Source organism: Harpia harpyja, chromosome 19 (genome assembly GCF_026419915.1).
Source record: "Harpia harpyja isolate bHarHar1 chromosome 19, bHarHar1 primary haplotype, whole genome shotgun sequence".
Classification (NCBI taxonomy): domain Eukaryota; kingdom Metazoa; phylum Chordata; class Aves; order Accipitriformes; family Accipitridae; genus Harpia; species Harpia harpyja.
The window spans coordinates 7,316,554-7,333,349 of NC_068958.1; the positions used below are offsets into that span (position 1 = coordinate 7,316,554).

The following is a 16,796-nucleotide window of genomic DNA, read 5'->3' on the forward strand; positions in this document are numbered from 1 at the left end:
CCGCCCCGCCCCGCGCCCCGCCGTTGCCCGGGACCGCACCCGCCGCCGCGGGGCCGGACCGGTGGCGCCGGGCGGGACTACAACTCCCGGCGGGCCGCGCTGCGCGCCCCGCCCCGCTCCGTGCCGCAGCGGCGGGCGGGCCCCGCTCCCGCTCCCGGCCCCGCTCCCGGTGCAGGTGGCCGGGCCGCAGCGGACGCCCCGGAGCCCGGTAAGAGCGCGGCACCGTTTTTCTCTTCCGTGACCTCCCGGCGCCGCTCTGCTCCGCCGCGGCGGTCACGCTGCCTCCCCGCGGGCGGCCGGGCGGGGCCGCCGCGGCCCACGGTCTCCTCATGAGTCGCCGCGGCCCTGAGGGCGGTACAGGGACCCCTCAGCCCCCCGGTCTCCTCATGAGGTACCGGCACCCCTCAGCCGCTCGGTCTGTTCGTGAGGCGCTGGGGCCCTGCGGGCGGTACCGGGGCCCCGCAGCCGCCCGGTCTCCTCATGAGGCGCCGCGGCCCTTCCCCTCAGCGGGCTGCGGGGCTCCTCCTGCGGATACCAGCTCTTCCCGGGCAGTTCCTGGGCCTGGCCGGGGTTGGGGAAGGAGGGTCCCGGCTGCAGCCCCGGTGAGAGGCCCTCATGGGCCTCCCGGTCCTTCTAACCCCGTCAGAGAGAACTGGGGCTGAGCTGCTCGCCCTCCCTGCTGGGGGTGAGCACACCGGCCCCGGGGAAGGACGGGGAGGGTAAAATGGGGGGACCCTGTTTCATCCTCCCCATCCTTTCCCGGGGCCGGTGGGCTCATCCCCTTCACCCTGCCCTGGGGCAAGTGGGGGGACAGGTGCCTCCCCAGCTGCTTATGCTGGAGAGATGCCTTTGGGGATCTCTCGGCCCCTGAAGCTTGACCATTAGCGCTGGGGCTTCTTGGAGCCGCGTTGCCTGCCTGTTGTCCCCCCTGTGACCTGCTCCCCAGGCTCTCCTTGCGTCTCTGTGCCTCCGGGTGATGGATCCCTGCGGTTTGCCTTCATGCCCACTGGCTGTGGAGCTACAGGCAGGTCTTAATTTTCTCTGTGCTGATGCAGCTAGACAAGACCTGAATCCTTAACGGCAGGGCTGGAGGTCTCTGGCAGTAATGCACCGGTTATCTCTCAGTTATGCACCAGTTCTCTCTCAGCGGGAGGCACAGAGGCACCGGGCATGCCGGTATGAGGCAGAGATGTGAGCAGAGGATAACGAGGGCCTGTCTGGGCTCGTCTTGCCTTCAAGTGGGAGATTAAGCACCTTGCTGCCCACACAGAGTGTGGCTCCCCCACCGCTGGCTCTCCATGTCTGTCTGATGTGAGCGTTTAATGAAGGGACCAGGTCTTGGCCAAGACATAGTAGTTTGATGGTGATCTAAGACTTTCCCTGTTTAGCTGCAGAGAGAGGCTCCTAGGCAAAAATGCAGTGAGTCCTGCCCTGCTAAAAGGCCAGTGGACTGTGTTGTGGGACCTCAGGCCTGGGAGGTGTTTGGTGGAGAGAGCTCAGAGGCTGCTGGCATGAGGAGGGTTCTCTGGGCAGGGACTGCAAACTGCAGGATGTCTCCAGGCCTCCACCCAGGAGCGGCACCTTGCACTCTGGTGCATCCCTGCCTGCTGCTGATAGCACGGCTCAGAGGTGAGACAGCCTGCGTGACATGCCAGGGCACGGTGACCACGTGGCACTGCCTTGGCTCCCACCCTGCCAGTATCTCTTACCAAATCCACAGAGGCTCCCTGGACCTGGGGGAACTGCACAGAGCAGAGGGAAAGCCACAAGTGTGGCTCCCGGCCCCGCCGGTTGTGGCAGAGCCTGCTCAGGGCTGTCAGCTTCAGAGCAGTGAATCCACCTTCAAGAGGGAAAAGGAAATTATGTGAGTGTTTCCTTCCTGTTTGGCCTGCATCCATGCCAGGAAGGACCAGTTTTATCTAGGAGCCCTCGAGCTGTGAGGGTCACATTGCTGTCACTTTCCTCTGCCCAGTGCTGTCACCTGAAAAGAGCCTGTGCTCGATCACAGTCTCCTGTGAGTCTCAGAGCCACATCTGCGGTGTGTTTGGGATGGGGACAGAGGTGCTTTTTGGGGGATACCAGAGACTGAGTCACTGTCCACAGGTCATGGGGCAGGGGGTCTGGGTGCTCCTGGCAGCAGCAACAGCCCTTGTTCTGCCCACTCCAGCCTGGCCAGGGCATGCCTGCGCCTGCCTCATCCCTGACCCGCTCTGGCAGTGTCTCCTGCAGAGCCAGGCCAGGAAACTGCCCACCGACGCGAGGGTTTGCAAACATGAGCAGAGCTCAAAGGACTGAGTTTCCTGTCCCTGTTCCTGTCTGAGCTGTGTCAGGGAGTGTGTGAAGCTGTGCTCTCCCACCAGCCGTGCTGGCTGTCCTGAAGCCAGGCATGCAGGAGAGCTGATGCTGTGGGCCTGGGAGACCTGGGTTATGGGGACAGAGGGATCCCTGGAGTAGGGAAGAATTTGGAGCTGGGCTTTGCCAGGCTGGGAGTGAGGGGCTGAGCTAGCCCTGCCTAGCATTGCCCTCGTGCCTGCCAAACATCTGTACGGGGTCTCCTGCCATGACTCCACTCCCACATCCATGAATTGACTTAATCCTGCATCTTGCGCTGCTGTGGCACAGCCGTGCCCCTCGCTGGTGTGCAGAATGTGGCTCCCCAGGTGGGAATGGCTGGGCTCTCAGCTGGCACTATGCAGTGCCATACTGGTGGCTTAATTGGAGGCCATCTCAAAGGTCTGGTAAAGTTACATCTGTGGGAGCTCTGGGCTGCTGGGTTACAGCCTCGCTGCCAGGAGGAGTGATGACTCGGGGACCTCATCCAGGAAGTTGGGGGCTGCTAACGCAACCCCTGCCCATGGGTTCGTTATCGCCAAGTCCAATGTGCATGGGTTGATGACCGTGGTTTCTCTCTCTCCACAGGCCACGATGCTGCGTCTGGCTGCTTTTGCAGCGCTGCTGCTGTTCTTCAGGGTCAGTCTGGAACTGTCCTGGATCCAGGCCATACCTGCTCTCTTCATCTTCTACCTGGGATCCGGCGGATGGGACTTCTTCCTCATATTCATCAAGACAATACGAAGGGATGTCACGTAGGTGTCCTGGCTGGGATGGCCCAACCATCCACCCTCCCCCTGGCCCACTGCTCTGCTCTGGCATATGTGTGAGCACAGCCCCCAGCTCCTTGCACAGCCCTGGGTTTCTGCTGGCACCTGGCCCAGCTGGAAGGAGATCTCCCTTTGCCGCGCCCAGGCGGCTCCAAACTCTCGGGCAAAGTTTTCACAGGAAAGATAGATTTCAGCTGAGCTCTGAAGTCTAGTGACTGTCCTTGTACTTCACACTGTCCCTAAAGCTGCTGGCGTGGCACCAGGTGCCTGTGCAGGGTCACTTCTGAGTTGGTACCAGGCTGCACCAGCTCCTGGTAAGGATTTGTGGGGAGGGAGCAGTGGCACCTCTTGGAGAGCTCCTGAGGCTCAAAGATGCCCCTTTTGATCGGGGACATTCCTGTCTGCAGCCTTCCAAAGCACATCTCTTCCTGGCCTCCATCAGCTCCTCACTATAAGCACCTTTGCAGATGAGCTCTGCCTGTGTCCACGCAGCTCAGGGGAGCACCCAGAGCTGCTGCTGACCTAGAGTAGGGCCTGGAGCAGTGCTGGGCTGTTGCAGCTCCTAGGAAGGTCCTCGTGCTGTGCTGGCTTTGCTGGAGGAAGTGCTTTTGCAGGGGTCACTGAGTAGTTGCCCTCTTGCTCCCCTTCCTTTGGCAGCACGGGGCTGGTCCTGTTGCGGGTGAAATGGCAGGTATGGAGGCATGTGAGGGAGAAGAACACAATCGCCAAGATCTTCCAGAAGACTGTGAACAAGTATCCAGAGAAGACAGCGCTGATCTTCCAAGGCACAGGCGAGAGCTGGACCTTCCGGCAGCTGGATGAGTACTCCAACCAGGTGGCCAATTTTTTCCATGGCCAAGGCTTCCGCTCTGGTGATGTGGTGGCTCTTTTCATGGAGTCACGCAATCAGTATGTGGGGCTGTGGCTTGGCTTGGCCAAGATTGGGGTGGAGACCGCCCTCGTGAATTCCCACCTGCGCATGGAGGCCTTGCTGCACTGCATCACAATCTCCAACTCCAAGGCTGTGGTTTTTGGTGTGGAGATGATGGAAGGTGAGGGGCAGGCAGATGTGTCAGGGGTGCTCTGAACTCAGGGAGGGGCATGTCAATGGATTTAGTGCTACTTTCCTGCCCACCACAGAGCAGGGATCTGGAAAAGAGGGGACATTTGGAATGGGATCTGGTTTTTTTTCTTGTTGGTCCCTTTGGCCACTGGGCAGGATCTGGCACTGGACAGGATCTGGAGTTCAGTGCTGTCTGGCTCCCAAGCAGGCCAGCCTGGGTGTCCTTGTGCCTCTTGGGTCCATACCCTGCATGGAGCACTGGGCTGGGCCAGGCCTCCCCTTGCTCTTCATGGCTGTTAGCCACATCCCTGCAGCACCTCAGCTCCAGCTCCTCATGTGTTTCAGCCCACGCCTCTGAGATTGACAGTGTCAACAGACCTCTTGGCACCGACGAGGTTTTGGCTGGGGAGAGGTGGAGAACAGGATCTTCTGGTCCCTGAAGAGGCCCGTGCTGTGGCCCCAGCATCTGTTAATGATGGGAATGACATCCACATGGGATGGTTGTCAGCCCTTTGGGGACTCTGCCGAGCACAGCGAGTGTACTGTTACCTGGGGCAGTGTCTCCCTGAGACTGTCTGGGAGGGCAAGGGGTCTCTGTGCTGTATCCACCCTGCGGTCTTTCTCCATCTCCCCTCTTTACTTTCTCAGCAATTCAGGAAGTGCAGCCCTCCCTGCAGAAATCTATCCATCTCTTCTGGTCCGGGGAAGGAAGCCCCGAGTCCACGCTTCCTGGTGCGAAACACCTGGACCCCCTCCTGCAGATGGCCCAGCGGCACCAGCCACCACCCCCTGATAAGGGCTTTCTTGGTACGTGGTCAGCTCTTGGGGGCCAAACTCATGGTGGTATTTTCGTGGATCAGCCGGTTACAACACCGGCAAGAACATCTGCTCAGGATGCCGATGGCGGACATCTGCAGCAGGGCCTGGGGTGTTTGGGATGGGTATGACTCTGGTGCCTGAAGGCCAGCCCTGTGTGGAGCAGTATCCTGTCGTGCCCTCCATGTGTCCAACAGACCTGATCTGCCTGGTGTGAACCCAGCATATTCTTGGTGCTGTCACATAACAAAGTTTTGGCTCAGCTGGCACAAGCGGAGTGTATAAATTTGACTTGTCCCCCTCTCCTGATTCAGCCAGCTCCTAGATTGGGTATGTGACCATGTCTCCTCATTGCTCTCCAGATAAACTCTTCTACATCTACACCTCTGGCACAACGGGGCTGCCCAAGGCTGCCATTGTGGTGAACTGCCGGTAAGGCCATGGGCAGGGGCTCGGGTGAGGACGGGGCTGAGCTCTGCCCTGTCCTAGCACAGTGCCTCTGGCTCTGCTGCTGACATGCCTCTTGACCCTCCTGCCCCAGGTACTTCCGCATGTGCAGCTTAGTTTTTTACGGTTTTCGCATGAGACCTGACGATGTGGTGTACGACTGCCTCCCGCTCTACCATGCTGCAGGTAATGTGTGCCATATGGAGCCCTGCATGCTGGGACTGTCTCTTCCCCTCCTGAGCCCAGGGCTCAGGCTGGTGTAGCAATGATCTCCATGTCGAGGAGGAGCTGACTGCTGCTGGCAGTGTCTGACCGAGGCTTTCTGCTTTTTCCCTGGGAGCCAAGAATTGATCTGGCTGACCTTTGGAGCGGGGAGTGGGGGTGTTATCCCAGCTCCTAGCCTGGCTTTGGAATAGCTGCTCCTTATTGCTGCTCCCCATGGAAAGTCAGGGGGACAGGGAAGTGGTACCCATCTGGCTGGCTGAGATGTGCTGGGATATCTAGGTGCAAAGTGCTGCCCCAGATCACGCTGCCATGCGTCTCCTCTCTGGTGCCTGTGGTCCTGGGGCCTTTGGCCAGGTGAACATCCATCTGTTGTGAGCCAGTGTGTGGTGTCCACCTTGCCCTGCCAGGCCTTTCCCCGAGCTGGCTGGGCTGGAGGTGTCTGGGGACTGAGGGCTCCCCTGGCTGCCTCTCCGCAGGGAACATCGTCGGGGTTGGGCAGTGCCTGCTGCAGGGCATGACAGTTGTCATCCGCAAGAAGTTCTCGGCCTCGCACTTTTGGGAGGACTGCGTGAAATACAACTGCACGGTGAGGCTGTGAGGCAAGGGGCCAGCTGGGAGTGGGGAGTGGAGCCTGGGGATCTGTGCCATGCTGGGGGAAGCCCAGCTGCTAAAAGAGGGGGAGGCCTGGACTGGTTCTGCCTGTCCATCCCAAACCACCTTCCAAGGTGGTGGGGCAGTGTCCTTCCCACCTGGGGTGGTAATTCCATGTGTCCAAGCCCTTCCCACGCTCCAGCATTAGCCAGGAGGTCTTGGATAGGTTTCACAGCCTGGAGGGGAGGGTTAACGAGGGAACGGCAGGCACTGGGTGAGCTAGCAGGACTCCTGGGTTTTACTGCGGCCTCTTTAGGGGACTTTGGGCATGTTGTGCCATTTCTACATGTCCTGAAGAAAGTCCAAACAAGCCGGGGCCTGGCAGAGGGGTCCTAGTGAGTCTTTCCTCTCCATCCCTCCCAGATTGTACAGTACATTGGCGAGATCTGCCGCTACCTGCTGAACCAGCCGTACCAGGAGGTGGAGCGGCAGCACCGGGTGCGCATGGCGCTGGGCAACGGGCTGCGTGCCTCCATCTGGCGGGAGTTCATGGCCCGCTTCGGCATCGCCCAGGTGGCTGAGTTCTACGGGGCCACTGAATGCAACTGCAGCCTGGGAAACTTTGATAACAATGTAAGGCCCCACCATCCTCCCCATGTCCCAGAGGGTGCCTGCTGGCCTGGGCAGGGTTGGAAACCCAGATGGGCTGTTTGCTCCTGGTTTCTTGCTTCAGGAGGCTTGGCGTGGGTTGCCATCCACCTGGAGGGGTTTTGGCTGTTGTTGTGCAGTGCCAGCTCTGTGGTATCCTCAATGCTCGTGAGCAGTGGGCTCGGGGCAGGAGGGATGTCCCTGCTACCCACAGCTCTGAGCTCTTCCTGTTCTAGGTTGGGTCATGTGGCTTCAACAGCAGGATCCTACCAGGTGTGTACCCCATCGGCTTGGTGAGGGTGGATGAAGACACCATGGAGCTGATCCGGGGGCCAGATGGTGTCTGTATCTGCTGCAAACCAGGTGAGGGCAACCACAGGGATAAGTCTCCTTAGCCCTGTGTTGAGTCTTTTCCAATACCTCAAGATAATTTACCTAGGTTTGAGTCTCTGCTCAGTTAAAACCTGCCAACCCCATTAGACAGCCTTTTTGCTTGGGTGCAGGTGGTTGCTGCCTCCCTTCATCCCCCTCTTTTCTCCGTGCAGGGGAGCCAGGGCAACTGGTGGGCCGCATTGTCAAGAGCAACCCCATGCAGCACTTTGACGGCTACCTGAATCAGTCAGCCACCAACAAGAAAATCGCCAGGGACGTGTTTACAAAAGGGGACGCTGCCTATCTCACAGGTGAGACAAGCAGGACCCTTCCATCCACTGAGAGCGGAGAAGGGTACCTGGGTGGGCGTGGAGGCTGTCCCAGGCTAGTGGCACTGCCCTGAGATGTTCTAGGGCTGCTCCTAGCCCCTCTGACACCTCATTTTTTGCCTATTCCTCCCTTTCCTGTAGGGGATGTCCTGGTGATGGACAAATATGGCTACATGTACTTCCGGGACCGCACGGGGGACACATTCCGCTGGAAGGGGGAGAATGTCTCTACCACAGAGGTGGAAGGGACACTGAGCCGCATCCTCAACCTGGCGGACGTGGTGGTTTATGGGGTGGAGATCCCAGGTAGCTGAGAGGGAAGAGGACGATCAAGGGAGGCAAGCGGGCCTTTTGGAAGAGGCTGGACCAAGGCTCCCCATGGGCGAGCTGGGAAGAGGCTGCTGGGGATGTGCCTAGCAGGAACCAGAGGGTTCCCTCCCTTTCTCAAGCTTTGGTCTGATTCTGGCTGGTTTGGAAGGACCCTGTGTCCTTTCTGGACAGGCTGCAAGTGCATCCTCTGGGAGGAGGTGACCGTGACCGCAGGGTGTCGCTGGCAGCCTTAGCCGCAGGGTGGTGACACAGCCAGTGACACAGCTGGACGTGCCAGCGCTTCAGTACAAAGCAGGGTCTGTGCCAGAGGCCTTGCTGGTGTGGGGCAGAGGGAGATGATGCTACAGGGACAGTATGTCTGAGTGCTTTCCCTTCTTCTCTGCCTCTTAGGGATTGAAGGGAAGGCAGGAATGGCAGCCATCGCTGACCCGGAGAACTCCTGTGACCTCGAAGGCTTTGCTAGCGAGCTGAAAAAGGCCTTGCCACTGTACGCGCGTCCTGTCTTCCTGCGGTTCCTGCACGAAGTCTCCAAGACAAGTGAGCCGCGGCATGCACACTCACACTGGACTCAGAGCTGGGGGGAGCTTGAGGGGGGAAACATGGTTATGGAGACCACTCTGTGGTAGGGTCAGGATGGAGCTCCTCTGCCCCATAGAGCTCCTAGCGAGTTCCTCTGGTGGTTTGGAGGTGTGGGGGTGCAAGGCTGGGTCTGGGGCAGCACAGGTGCAGTGGGGATGGGAGTGTGTGCAGTCAGTGACCACTCATTCCTCCTTCTCTCCCTGCTCTAGGCACTTACAAGTTCCAGAAGATGGAGCTGCGGAAACAGGGTTTCGACCCTGCGCTGGTGAAGGACAGGTTGTACTTCCTGGACTCCAGGCAAGGCCGTTACCTGCCACTGGACCAGGCAGTGTTTGACAGGATCCAATCGGGACAGCAGAAGCTGTAACCGGTGGGGTTCAAGCAAGGCATCTCCCCAAATCATGTTGGGGAGAGGGGGGCAAGGCAGGCACTAGGGAAGAAAAGGTTCAAGGAGTGATATAAAGGCACACTAGAGATTTTATTTGACGAGTTTTATGGATAATGGTTTGGGGAGAACGCAGGGGGGACTGAGGGGAAGGGGATGGTTACATACCAAAGCATAGACTCATTATGGCTTTATTTTCTACTTGGTACAGCGGTGGTGGTCCTGTGCCATGGGAGGGGCAGGGCCCTGGCCAGTTGAGGAGGGGTGGGGTGCCCCTGCCATTCCACTTTGCTTTTCCTGTATTTCCCTCCCTTTTCCTGCCTGCAGCAACCCTTCCTTGTGAAGGCCATGAAGGGACCAGTGCTGGGCTCTTTCCCCACTCCTCCAAGCAGCCAGCTTCTCCTTGGCACAGGGGCCCCGCTGGCAGAGGGAAGCTGGGTGCCAGGCGCAACCACTGCCCCCTGCGCGGCCCCACTGGTGTTTCTGCTGTGAATCAGGGGAGCAGGGTAGTGCCAGGCTCGGGAGAGGGACAGGGATGTGTTTCTGCCTTGCTCTCTCCTGGGGATGACATTTCTATTTTTCACAATCACACGCACATTATATTATATTATATATATATATTATACACGCTGACTTTTTTTTTTTTTCCAATCTTAATTTATTGTCTGTACTTTTGAATGTGTCCCGGGTTTGTGCAGTAGGTGGAGGGATAGCCCAGACCTGTCCTTTCCTGGAGAGCCCTTTTCTCTCGCAGGGAGACGGGACACTCATCTGGGACTGATTCTCCTCTTCCAGTGTGAGTGCAGCTGTGTATGTCCTTGTGGCCTTGCTCCATGGTGAAGGACATGAGCAAACCCCACTATCTTGTGGACGCTTCTCTGGGTCTCTTACTTCCACCTTTTGTGGATGCAGCCTTGTTTTGTGCACCTTCCTTGCAGAAAGCAGGTGGGAGAGTGGGCCTGGTTTGCCTTTGCTTAGACGTACTCAGCACCACGGAGCAGCTCTCGGGGCTTTCCTGCTGTGATGTCTGTGCCCTGAATGCAGGAGGCAGCTTGCCTAGGGGAGAGGAAGTCTTCAGGAGGGTGGTCTCTGTGAGAGCCTGACTTCACACGCTCTGCATCCCTTCCCGCAAGAGCCCTCCCTGTCTCCACCGCAGGAGACAGGCCCCGAACTGAAATGTCCATGTTAAACACCTGACTTGCGCTATGTGAATTCCCCACCTTGTGTCTGACGTGAAGCAGCCTTAGCAGCGATGTCCGATTCCAGTCCTTGGAGACCATGCAGAAACGTCTGTTCCAGAGAAAACTCTCGGTTGGGGTTTCTTCTTATTCTTTTTTTTTTTTTGATGATTTGTTTTCATGCTTTTAGCAGGGTTACTCCTTAAAATGACGTCTGTCTTTTGTGAGGGCAGGGTGTGTCTGCTCTTCTAGCTGTGCTTCCACACCAGCATACCTGCCTGCCCCAGTCTGTCCTGTCCTCACGATTAAATGCGAGTATGGGCTACGCTGGAGTTTCCTATCTCGTCCTTGTCCAGTCCTGCTGTGTGTGGGGAGGCAAGGGACTGTGCTGGTTTGGGAACTGGGAACTGCCACTCCAGAGCATGACCTCCCTGTGCAGACTTTAGTTCTCCTCAGAACAGGGGGAAGCAGTCCCCTTGCTGCTGGGTTTGATGCCTGTGTGAAAACAACCTATTGATGAGACCTTCCACTGACTCCCCACTCCTCCTTTCTCCTGGTCTTGTTCTCAGCGTTGCCATCCCAGTTTGTCCTGGCCCAGTTCTTCTGGTTTACCCGGGCATGTCTGGCTCCTCTGCCCCTCTCCTGTTCCCTCTTTCCTCTTCTGCTGCTTCGCTCCATATTTGGCCTCATTCAACCTCCCAGCTCCTTTCTGCCTTTGCGGATAAGTTTTTTGGTACCCATTCCCCTTCCCTTACTGCCAGAACCATCTTTTAGACCCTCTGCATCCAGCCCTGGGGACAGGAGAAACTGGCTCCTTCATGGTACACGGGTACCAGGGAGAAAGGTCTTGCATGAGCCTGGGTGAAGTGTGTTGCCTGGTGAGACACATCATGGGAAAAGCACTGGAAATTTGCATCCATTATATACCAGATGCAGCGGCGGGCATGTTCAAATTGATGGCTTCTCCAGCATCTCGTAAGCTAAAAGCTTTAATTTTAGTTTTTCAGTCCCCTGGACACAGTGACCCTGGGGCAGGCCCAGCTTGGAGCCAGGTGAGGATGGGGGGTGGCAGAGCAGCATGGTCCAACACTGCTCCTGCAAGGGTGCAGCTCCTGGGACAGCCTCTGTCCCAAAGCAGCCCCCCAGCTCGGTGGAAAACAGGCCTCATCCCCACAGCCCTGCAGCGCCTGTGGGGTTCAGCCTTCGAACGAGGTCGCTTTGCCTGCGGGGGTGGTCCCCCGGCCTCGGGGGGCTGGTGCAGGCTGTGCAGTGATGGCTGCTGCCTCTGCGGGTGCTCCGGTCCCGCTTTCGGACGCTGTTCCTCTCGCAGCCGCCGGTGGAGGGCGGGCTGGGCTCGGCAAACGTCTCCCCTCAGGGGGGACCGCTTCAGGGGCTCCCCCGGGGTCTCACGGCCCCCCCAGGGGGTTCAGAGCCCTGGGAAGCGGAGGGAGGGGAGCACAGGGCGCTGGGAGCAGGGAGAAGGTAACCCAGGCAGGGGACAGGTCAGCCCCTGTCTGAGGTGGAGAAGATGTTTCTCGTGAAGGCCAGCGGCAATCCCAGGCGCTGGCATTCCCCTCTGCTCGGGCTCCTGACCAGAGTCTGCCTGGCGGAGACTTCGAGGTCGCCTCGTTGTGCCAGGCAGGTGGTGGGCAGCCACCCGAATTGCCTGGCCTCACCCAGCCCTCTGCTAAAGGGAACGGGTGAAAACTTGGCCTCCCCGAAGTCAGTCCTGGGGGTCGTTGTCTGGAGATGGATGGTTTGAAGAAGTACAGGAGGATATGGGAGCGTGCTCTCCCTTCCTGGAAGAAATGGCCGTGCTGCCCTGCACACAAAGCCGCTCTGAAGGAAGAGGGGCCGCAGGGCAAGGCTCAGCGCTGTGTTCCTGTCTGAGAGCATGTTAGGTTAAAAAAGCCAAGCAAATCCGGCATTCAGGGCACTGCCTGTTAAACACAGATGCAAATAGCTTTGGAGGCTTATGGAAGTATGGCTGTTATTTATTTGCAAGTAAGCCCATCCAAGTGGAGACTGGCTTGTATTGTTGGGTTTTGGAGATGGATGGGGATTATAAGCACAGCTGAGGACCGTGCAAGGAGCAGGATTTAGCCCTTGCTGGTGCTGACACAACCGAGGGGCTGGGACCTGACCGGAGCATAGCAGGGAGCTCACCCCAAGCCCCACGTTCCTGGCCAGCTGCGAGTGGAAGGAAGGTTGTAGTTGCAGGGTGCAGGCAAGAGAAGCAGGACAGGCCCCCCCAGAGGTGAGAGCTCCTGTTCCGGGGAGATGGAGATGCTGAACGACTGAGAAACAGCTCAGCAAACTGCACCGGGGGCACTGATACACAGGCCCTCGATAGGGGAGACTGCAGAGCTCAGTGGTACCGACGGAGCACGGTGCTGTGCCGGAGAGCTGGGGCGTGCACGTACCACATACACACACCTCTGTGCCGGATTTCCCAGGGACAGGGGAGCCCCATGAAGGTGTGTTTGTAGCTGTGAGTTATGCTGTAAGGAGCCACCCTGCCTGGGGATGCTGATGGCAATGCGGCGTTGGGGGGGTTAAAACTAGCAGCTCTGGTCCCCACTGGAGATCTGGTGGCTCACATTTTTGCTGTTTGTCCTTACTGAGGAGGGTTGTGTCGCACTTGGCAATGCTTCAAGACTCCCTGCAAAACCCAGCTACACCAATTAGAGTTTTTCTGTTGGCTGTCAGCTTTGGGTTGAAATCCTGGGGCCTTTTTAAAGTCCCAGCTCCTCTGGAAAAATGAAGCCTAGGTACAAGTGTCTCTGAAGCTCTCAGCCCAGGAATACAAGTGCAAGTGCGGTACTGAGCCCGGGATCAGTGCTGGGACAAAGCACTTCCAGCAGAGAGGTGTTTGGAAAGAAGCAGCCAGTGCTTAATCATAGTCTGATTTTTTTTTAATTTCTTTTTATTTGTGCGATTTTAAGGAATACGCTAATTGAATCCTCTTTCTATGATTAGAGACACCTTGCAAGACTTATCTCACTCCTTTGATCAATACACTGGTCTGGCTCAACAGCTGCGTATAGATAAAAGTACTATATATAAAGCATGAGGTATTATTCTTTTTTAATTAAAATACTTAAAAGCTGTTTGCATGAGGTTAAGAAAACATTAAAATCCTTTCCTGGGTTATTATTAGCCTATTAATTCAAGCAAAGCCAAAGAGCTTTACAAACCAAATGTACTTTTCACCATGGAGATGACTGCTTCTCCCAGACCCTGCATCCTGGACAGTGACAATAACATTAAGAAAAAATAATGCTGCAACTTTCTCTCTGATCATAGTCTCTTTCTAGCTCTAGGTCCAGCTCAGCCAGGCCATGCTTGGTGTGCAAAACTGGACCGTATTTTAGCCTAAATGCAGGTGGCAGCTTTGCAAGCTGCTCAGGACCTTTCTGGGTGAAATTGATTTCTGCCGCTCAGAAAGTCTGTGACAGTCTTTAACACTGCATCTCTCCAGCCTCCTCCTGCCACTCTTGGCGTGCTGGAGTCTTCCCAAACAATGACAGCCGCCTGCTCCTCCACACACTGGCGAGCTAGCTTTGCCTTTAAGCAGCGAGAGGGAAATATTCTGGACTAAAGAAGGGACTATCCTTTGGTGCGCTCTTTAGAAATGGAAATACACGATTCCCCTGAGTGGTTCCAGTGTAACCACGAGCAGGGCCAGGGACAGCTTCTCCCCCTCCGGTTTGAAGGGGCTGTGTTGCACGGGATTCCATCAAAATTATGGTCTGCGGAAAGCGCCTGCGTCTTGTCACGCTGCGTGCAGTCAGAAGGGATGGTAGCTTTCCTCCTTAAAGCAGAAAGGCTTCACTAGGGAAAAAAATGTCTTCAGGGCCATTTGCTACTTAGCTCCTGCACAGCACAGGATGGCCAGGCTGTGCGGCAGGGTGAGGCTTGGGGAGCAGGGGACATGTCCTGCTCTGCTCTTTTTGAGCCTGGCCCGTTTCAGTGGCAAATCCCGCCTTCCAAAATAACCCGGGATTTGACCCTCTTTTCTCCTGGTTGATTAAAAATCCCGCCCATAGGCACAGATGATGCCAGGCCAGGCTCTGGGAGAGCTTTGGGCAGCTGGGGTCATGCAGTTCAGGCTGGCAACCCCGGGAATCGCAGGTGATGGCAACTGTCCGAGGCCGGGGCATCCCCCTGCTCGGGAGGGGTGTCATTGCCCAGATCTCCCCAGATCCCTTGCCAAATGATCCCAGGCTTATGGATTGGGATACGATCCCTACTATGACGCATCCCCCTCCTCGGTGTGGCCCTGCCTTCCTCTAGCCCCATCCTTGAGGGTGCTGAGCAGCCGTCCCTGGGGACGCCAGCGTCTCGCCAGCCCGAGCAGGAGTCGGGGTCTGATCCTGCCCTGGAGGTGACACCTCCCACGACCCGCACGGGGCCCTGCGCACCCCCAGCGCTGTGCCAACGGGGCCGAGGAAGCGAGGCCGTCGACGGCCTCCCTCCTCGCCTCCGGCCATCCAAGTGGCCTCCGGCTCGGCCGCAGGAAGAGGCTAACAGCGGCGGTCCAGCCACCTCCTCAGCTTTGAGTATCAGTTTCAGCTGTTCTGAAGGTTAAACGCCTGTTTAGAGCTCCCTATTGAAGGTAGAGCCGGGGGTGCGGCATTGTTCGGACGCCCTCCCGCTTTGTCTGGCCGCTTTCAGGGATGCCCTGAATGGGAAGCGGCCCCCCCAGCCCAGCACCCCGGCAGAAGGGCTCCTGGGGGAGAGGCGCTTCCTCCCGCCCTAATGACATTCAGGCCTCCATCGGTTCAGCTCCCGCTTTCTTTCTGCTGCAGTTTAACCCGGGCACAGAGGCCGGGCTCCATCTTACTGATCTCTGCTTGACACCCAATTACCACATGAATGGGAGAGAAAGGCTGCAAAAGGCTTTAACTCCCACTGACCCTCCTTCCCCTCTGCCTGCTTCCCCCTCTCCCCATCCTACCCCCTCGCTTTTCTCCGGCGGAGGGAGTTCAAAACTGAGACGGGGAAATCAAACAAAGCCCCGAGTAAGGAAACCCATTGTCGCCGCCTCCGCGATGGCTCCCCTTTCCCCAGCTATTGTTCCCCTTGAAGTTTGACTTGCTGTGTGGAAGGATGCGAGCAGCTGTTTGCGCATTCCCCTGATGTTTTATTGAAAAATAATTGAATCGTCAGTTTGGGGCTCTCTGATAAAATGTTTCCTCGGAGTGCTGGGCCCCACTGTATTTATAAACTACGTTTCCCTGTAAAACATGATGGCGACCTAAACTGTTTGCTCCAGAATAAACCCTCAGCGGAGGGATGGAGGCATGCCCCTTCTGCACACAAGGGGAGAGAAAAAGCGTGCAAACTGCAGGAAAAAAAAAAAGCCAGGACTGAGACAAAAGAAATTAAACCCTCTTTATTGCCAGGCTCAATTTCCAACCTGTTCTTTTGTTTGGCACAGTTGATTTTGCGGGAGGGGAAAGGCGGGTGCAGCCAGAGCACCCTGGTCAGCTGCCTCTTGCCCTGCATAACCCGGGTGAGCACCACAGCTACCTGGGGACGCCTGGTCCTGCCCAGTGCTGTACCACGGTTGGGACCAAGTAAGGGATCTGCCATGGAAAATTGGGTATAAAAAGAGAAGTTTAGCTTAAGTAAAGCATAGTGACACATCCCTGGGTTTAAATGAGAAGACAGCGTGTTACAGCAAAGTGAACCCGGGGTACACATTCAAGGCAGGAGCCTTGTTTTTAGCTAGTTTTGCTTTATGTACCTGTTTATCAAATACCATCAATGTTTACAGCACTTTAGAAATAACAATGTCAGCATTACACTTTATCGAGGAGATTATGTGCTTGCTTTCCCCATCCCCAAGCATATGCCAGAGAATTTGTGATGCTCTGATTTCAGCACCCAGCACAGAGATGGGACTTGCTCCTCTCCCAAGCACACGATGTCCATAAAAATTCCCCCATATCGCACGTGCTCACTGACTGTATTTCCAGGGCAATTGTTAACAGTAACCAGCTTTGAATGCTTGAATGAGCCAAACTGGTATTTATGATTACTGTTCTCTTTAATTTCTTTTTGCTTTTCTGGGGAAGTACTAACACTAAATCTGTAATGTTTTGTTGTATTTCTGTAACTCGGGAATCAAGATTCTTTTAGGAGCCAGTTCTCCTATTATTTGGCCTCATAAATGATTTCTGGAAGCAAGAAGAATAGCTCATATAAAACCATAACTGCAAACACTGATCTGGAGTCCAGATTACCAGATCCTCTGTATACAGAGTGCTTCAGTCATTTCTGAAGTGTATAGAAGTAAGATTTTCGTCCAAGGCTTCTTTCCTCAGCTGGTTTCCCATACAATCAGTTCAACATCCTAGGCCGTATCTCTGAGATACTCAAAAGCCTCGGGATTTAGAGATACTTAAAATCCAGCTGGAATTTTTGGATGAAGACCACGGTCAACAGCTTCGCGTCTCTGCCATCACGTAACCCTGGCAGCGACGGCAGCGTTCATCTGTGCTGGGGACCGGCCTTTCCTGGGGCCCAGCCCCGAGAATGATCTCCTCTGAGAACAAAAGGCCATTACAAACACCACCACCTTCTGCTCTCGGGGTTAGGCATACTCTGACCCCCGTTAGCATAAACGAAGAGCAATCTGTCTGCGTAAATTTATGCCCCTTACACATAATGCACCATGTATATGCGTATGTATTACACTTCTATGTGCATGTGTGCACACGTACA

General features: G+C 56.3%; 1 protein-coding gene across 1 annotated transcript; it reads left to right on the plus strand.

Annotated features, from left to right (window-relative positions):
- The first annotated feature begins 71 nt into the window (after positions 1–71).
- SLC27A4 (solute carrier family 27 member 4) lies at positions 72–10,389 on the plus strand. Its single transcript, XM_052814362.1, has 13 exons — positions 72–208; positions 2,920–3,086; positions 3,759–4,153; positions 4,813–4,971; positions 5,343–5,412; positions 5,522–5,613; positions 6,129–6,238; positions 6,667–6,876; positions 7,128–7,254; positions 7,437–7,574; positions 7,734–7,898; positions 8,313–8,459; positions 8,711–10,389. The coding sequence occupies exons 2-13, from the start codon at positions 2,926–2,928 to the stop codon at positions 8,866–8,868; spliced, it is 1,932 nt and encodes a 643-aa protein (XP_052670322.1). The 5' UTR covers positions 72–208; positions 2,920–2,925; the 3' UTR covers positions 8,869–10,389.
- Positions 10,390–16,796: the final 6,407 nt, after the last annotated feature.

Excerpts from the sequence above, each read along its gene's own strand:
- SLC27A4 (XM_052814362.1), top strand. The coding sequence starts at position 2,926 with ATGCTGCGTCTGGCTGCTTTTGCAGCGCTGCTGCTGTTCTTCAGGGTC. Across the intron at positions 6,239-6,666 it reads GCGTGAAATACAACTGCACG|ATTGTACAGTACATTGGCGA; the intron begins GTGAGGCTGTGA and ends CATCCCTCCCAG. Across the intron at positions 8,460-8,710 it reads GCACGAAGTCTCCAAGACAA|GCACTTACAAGTTCCAGAAG; the intron begins GTGAGCCGCGGC and ends TCCCTGCTCTAG.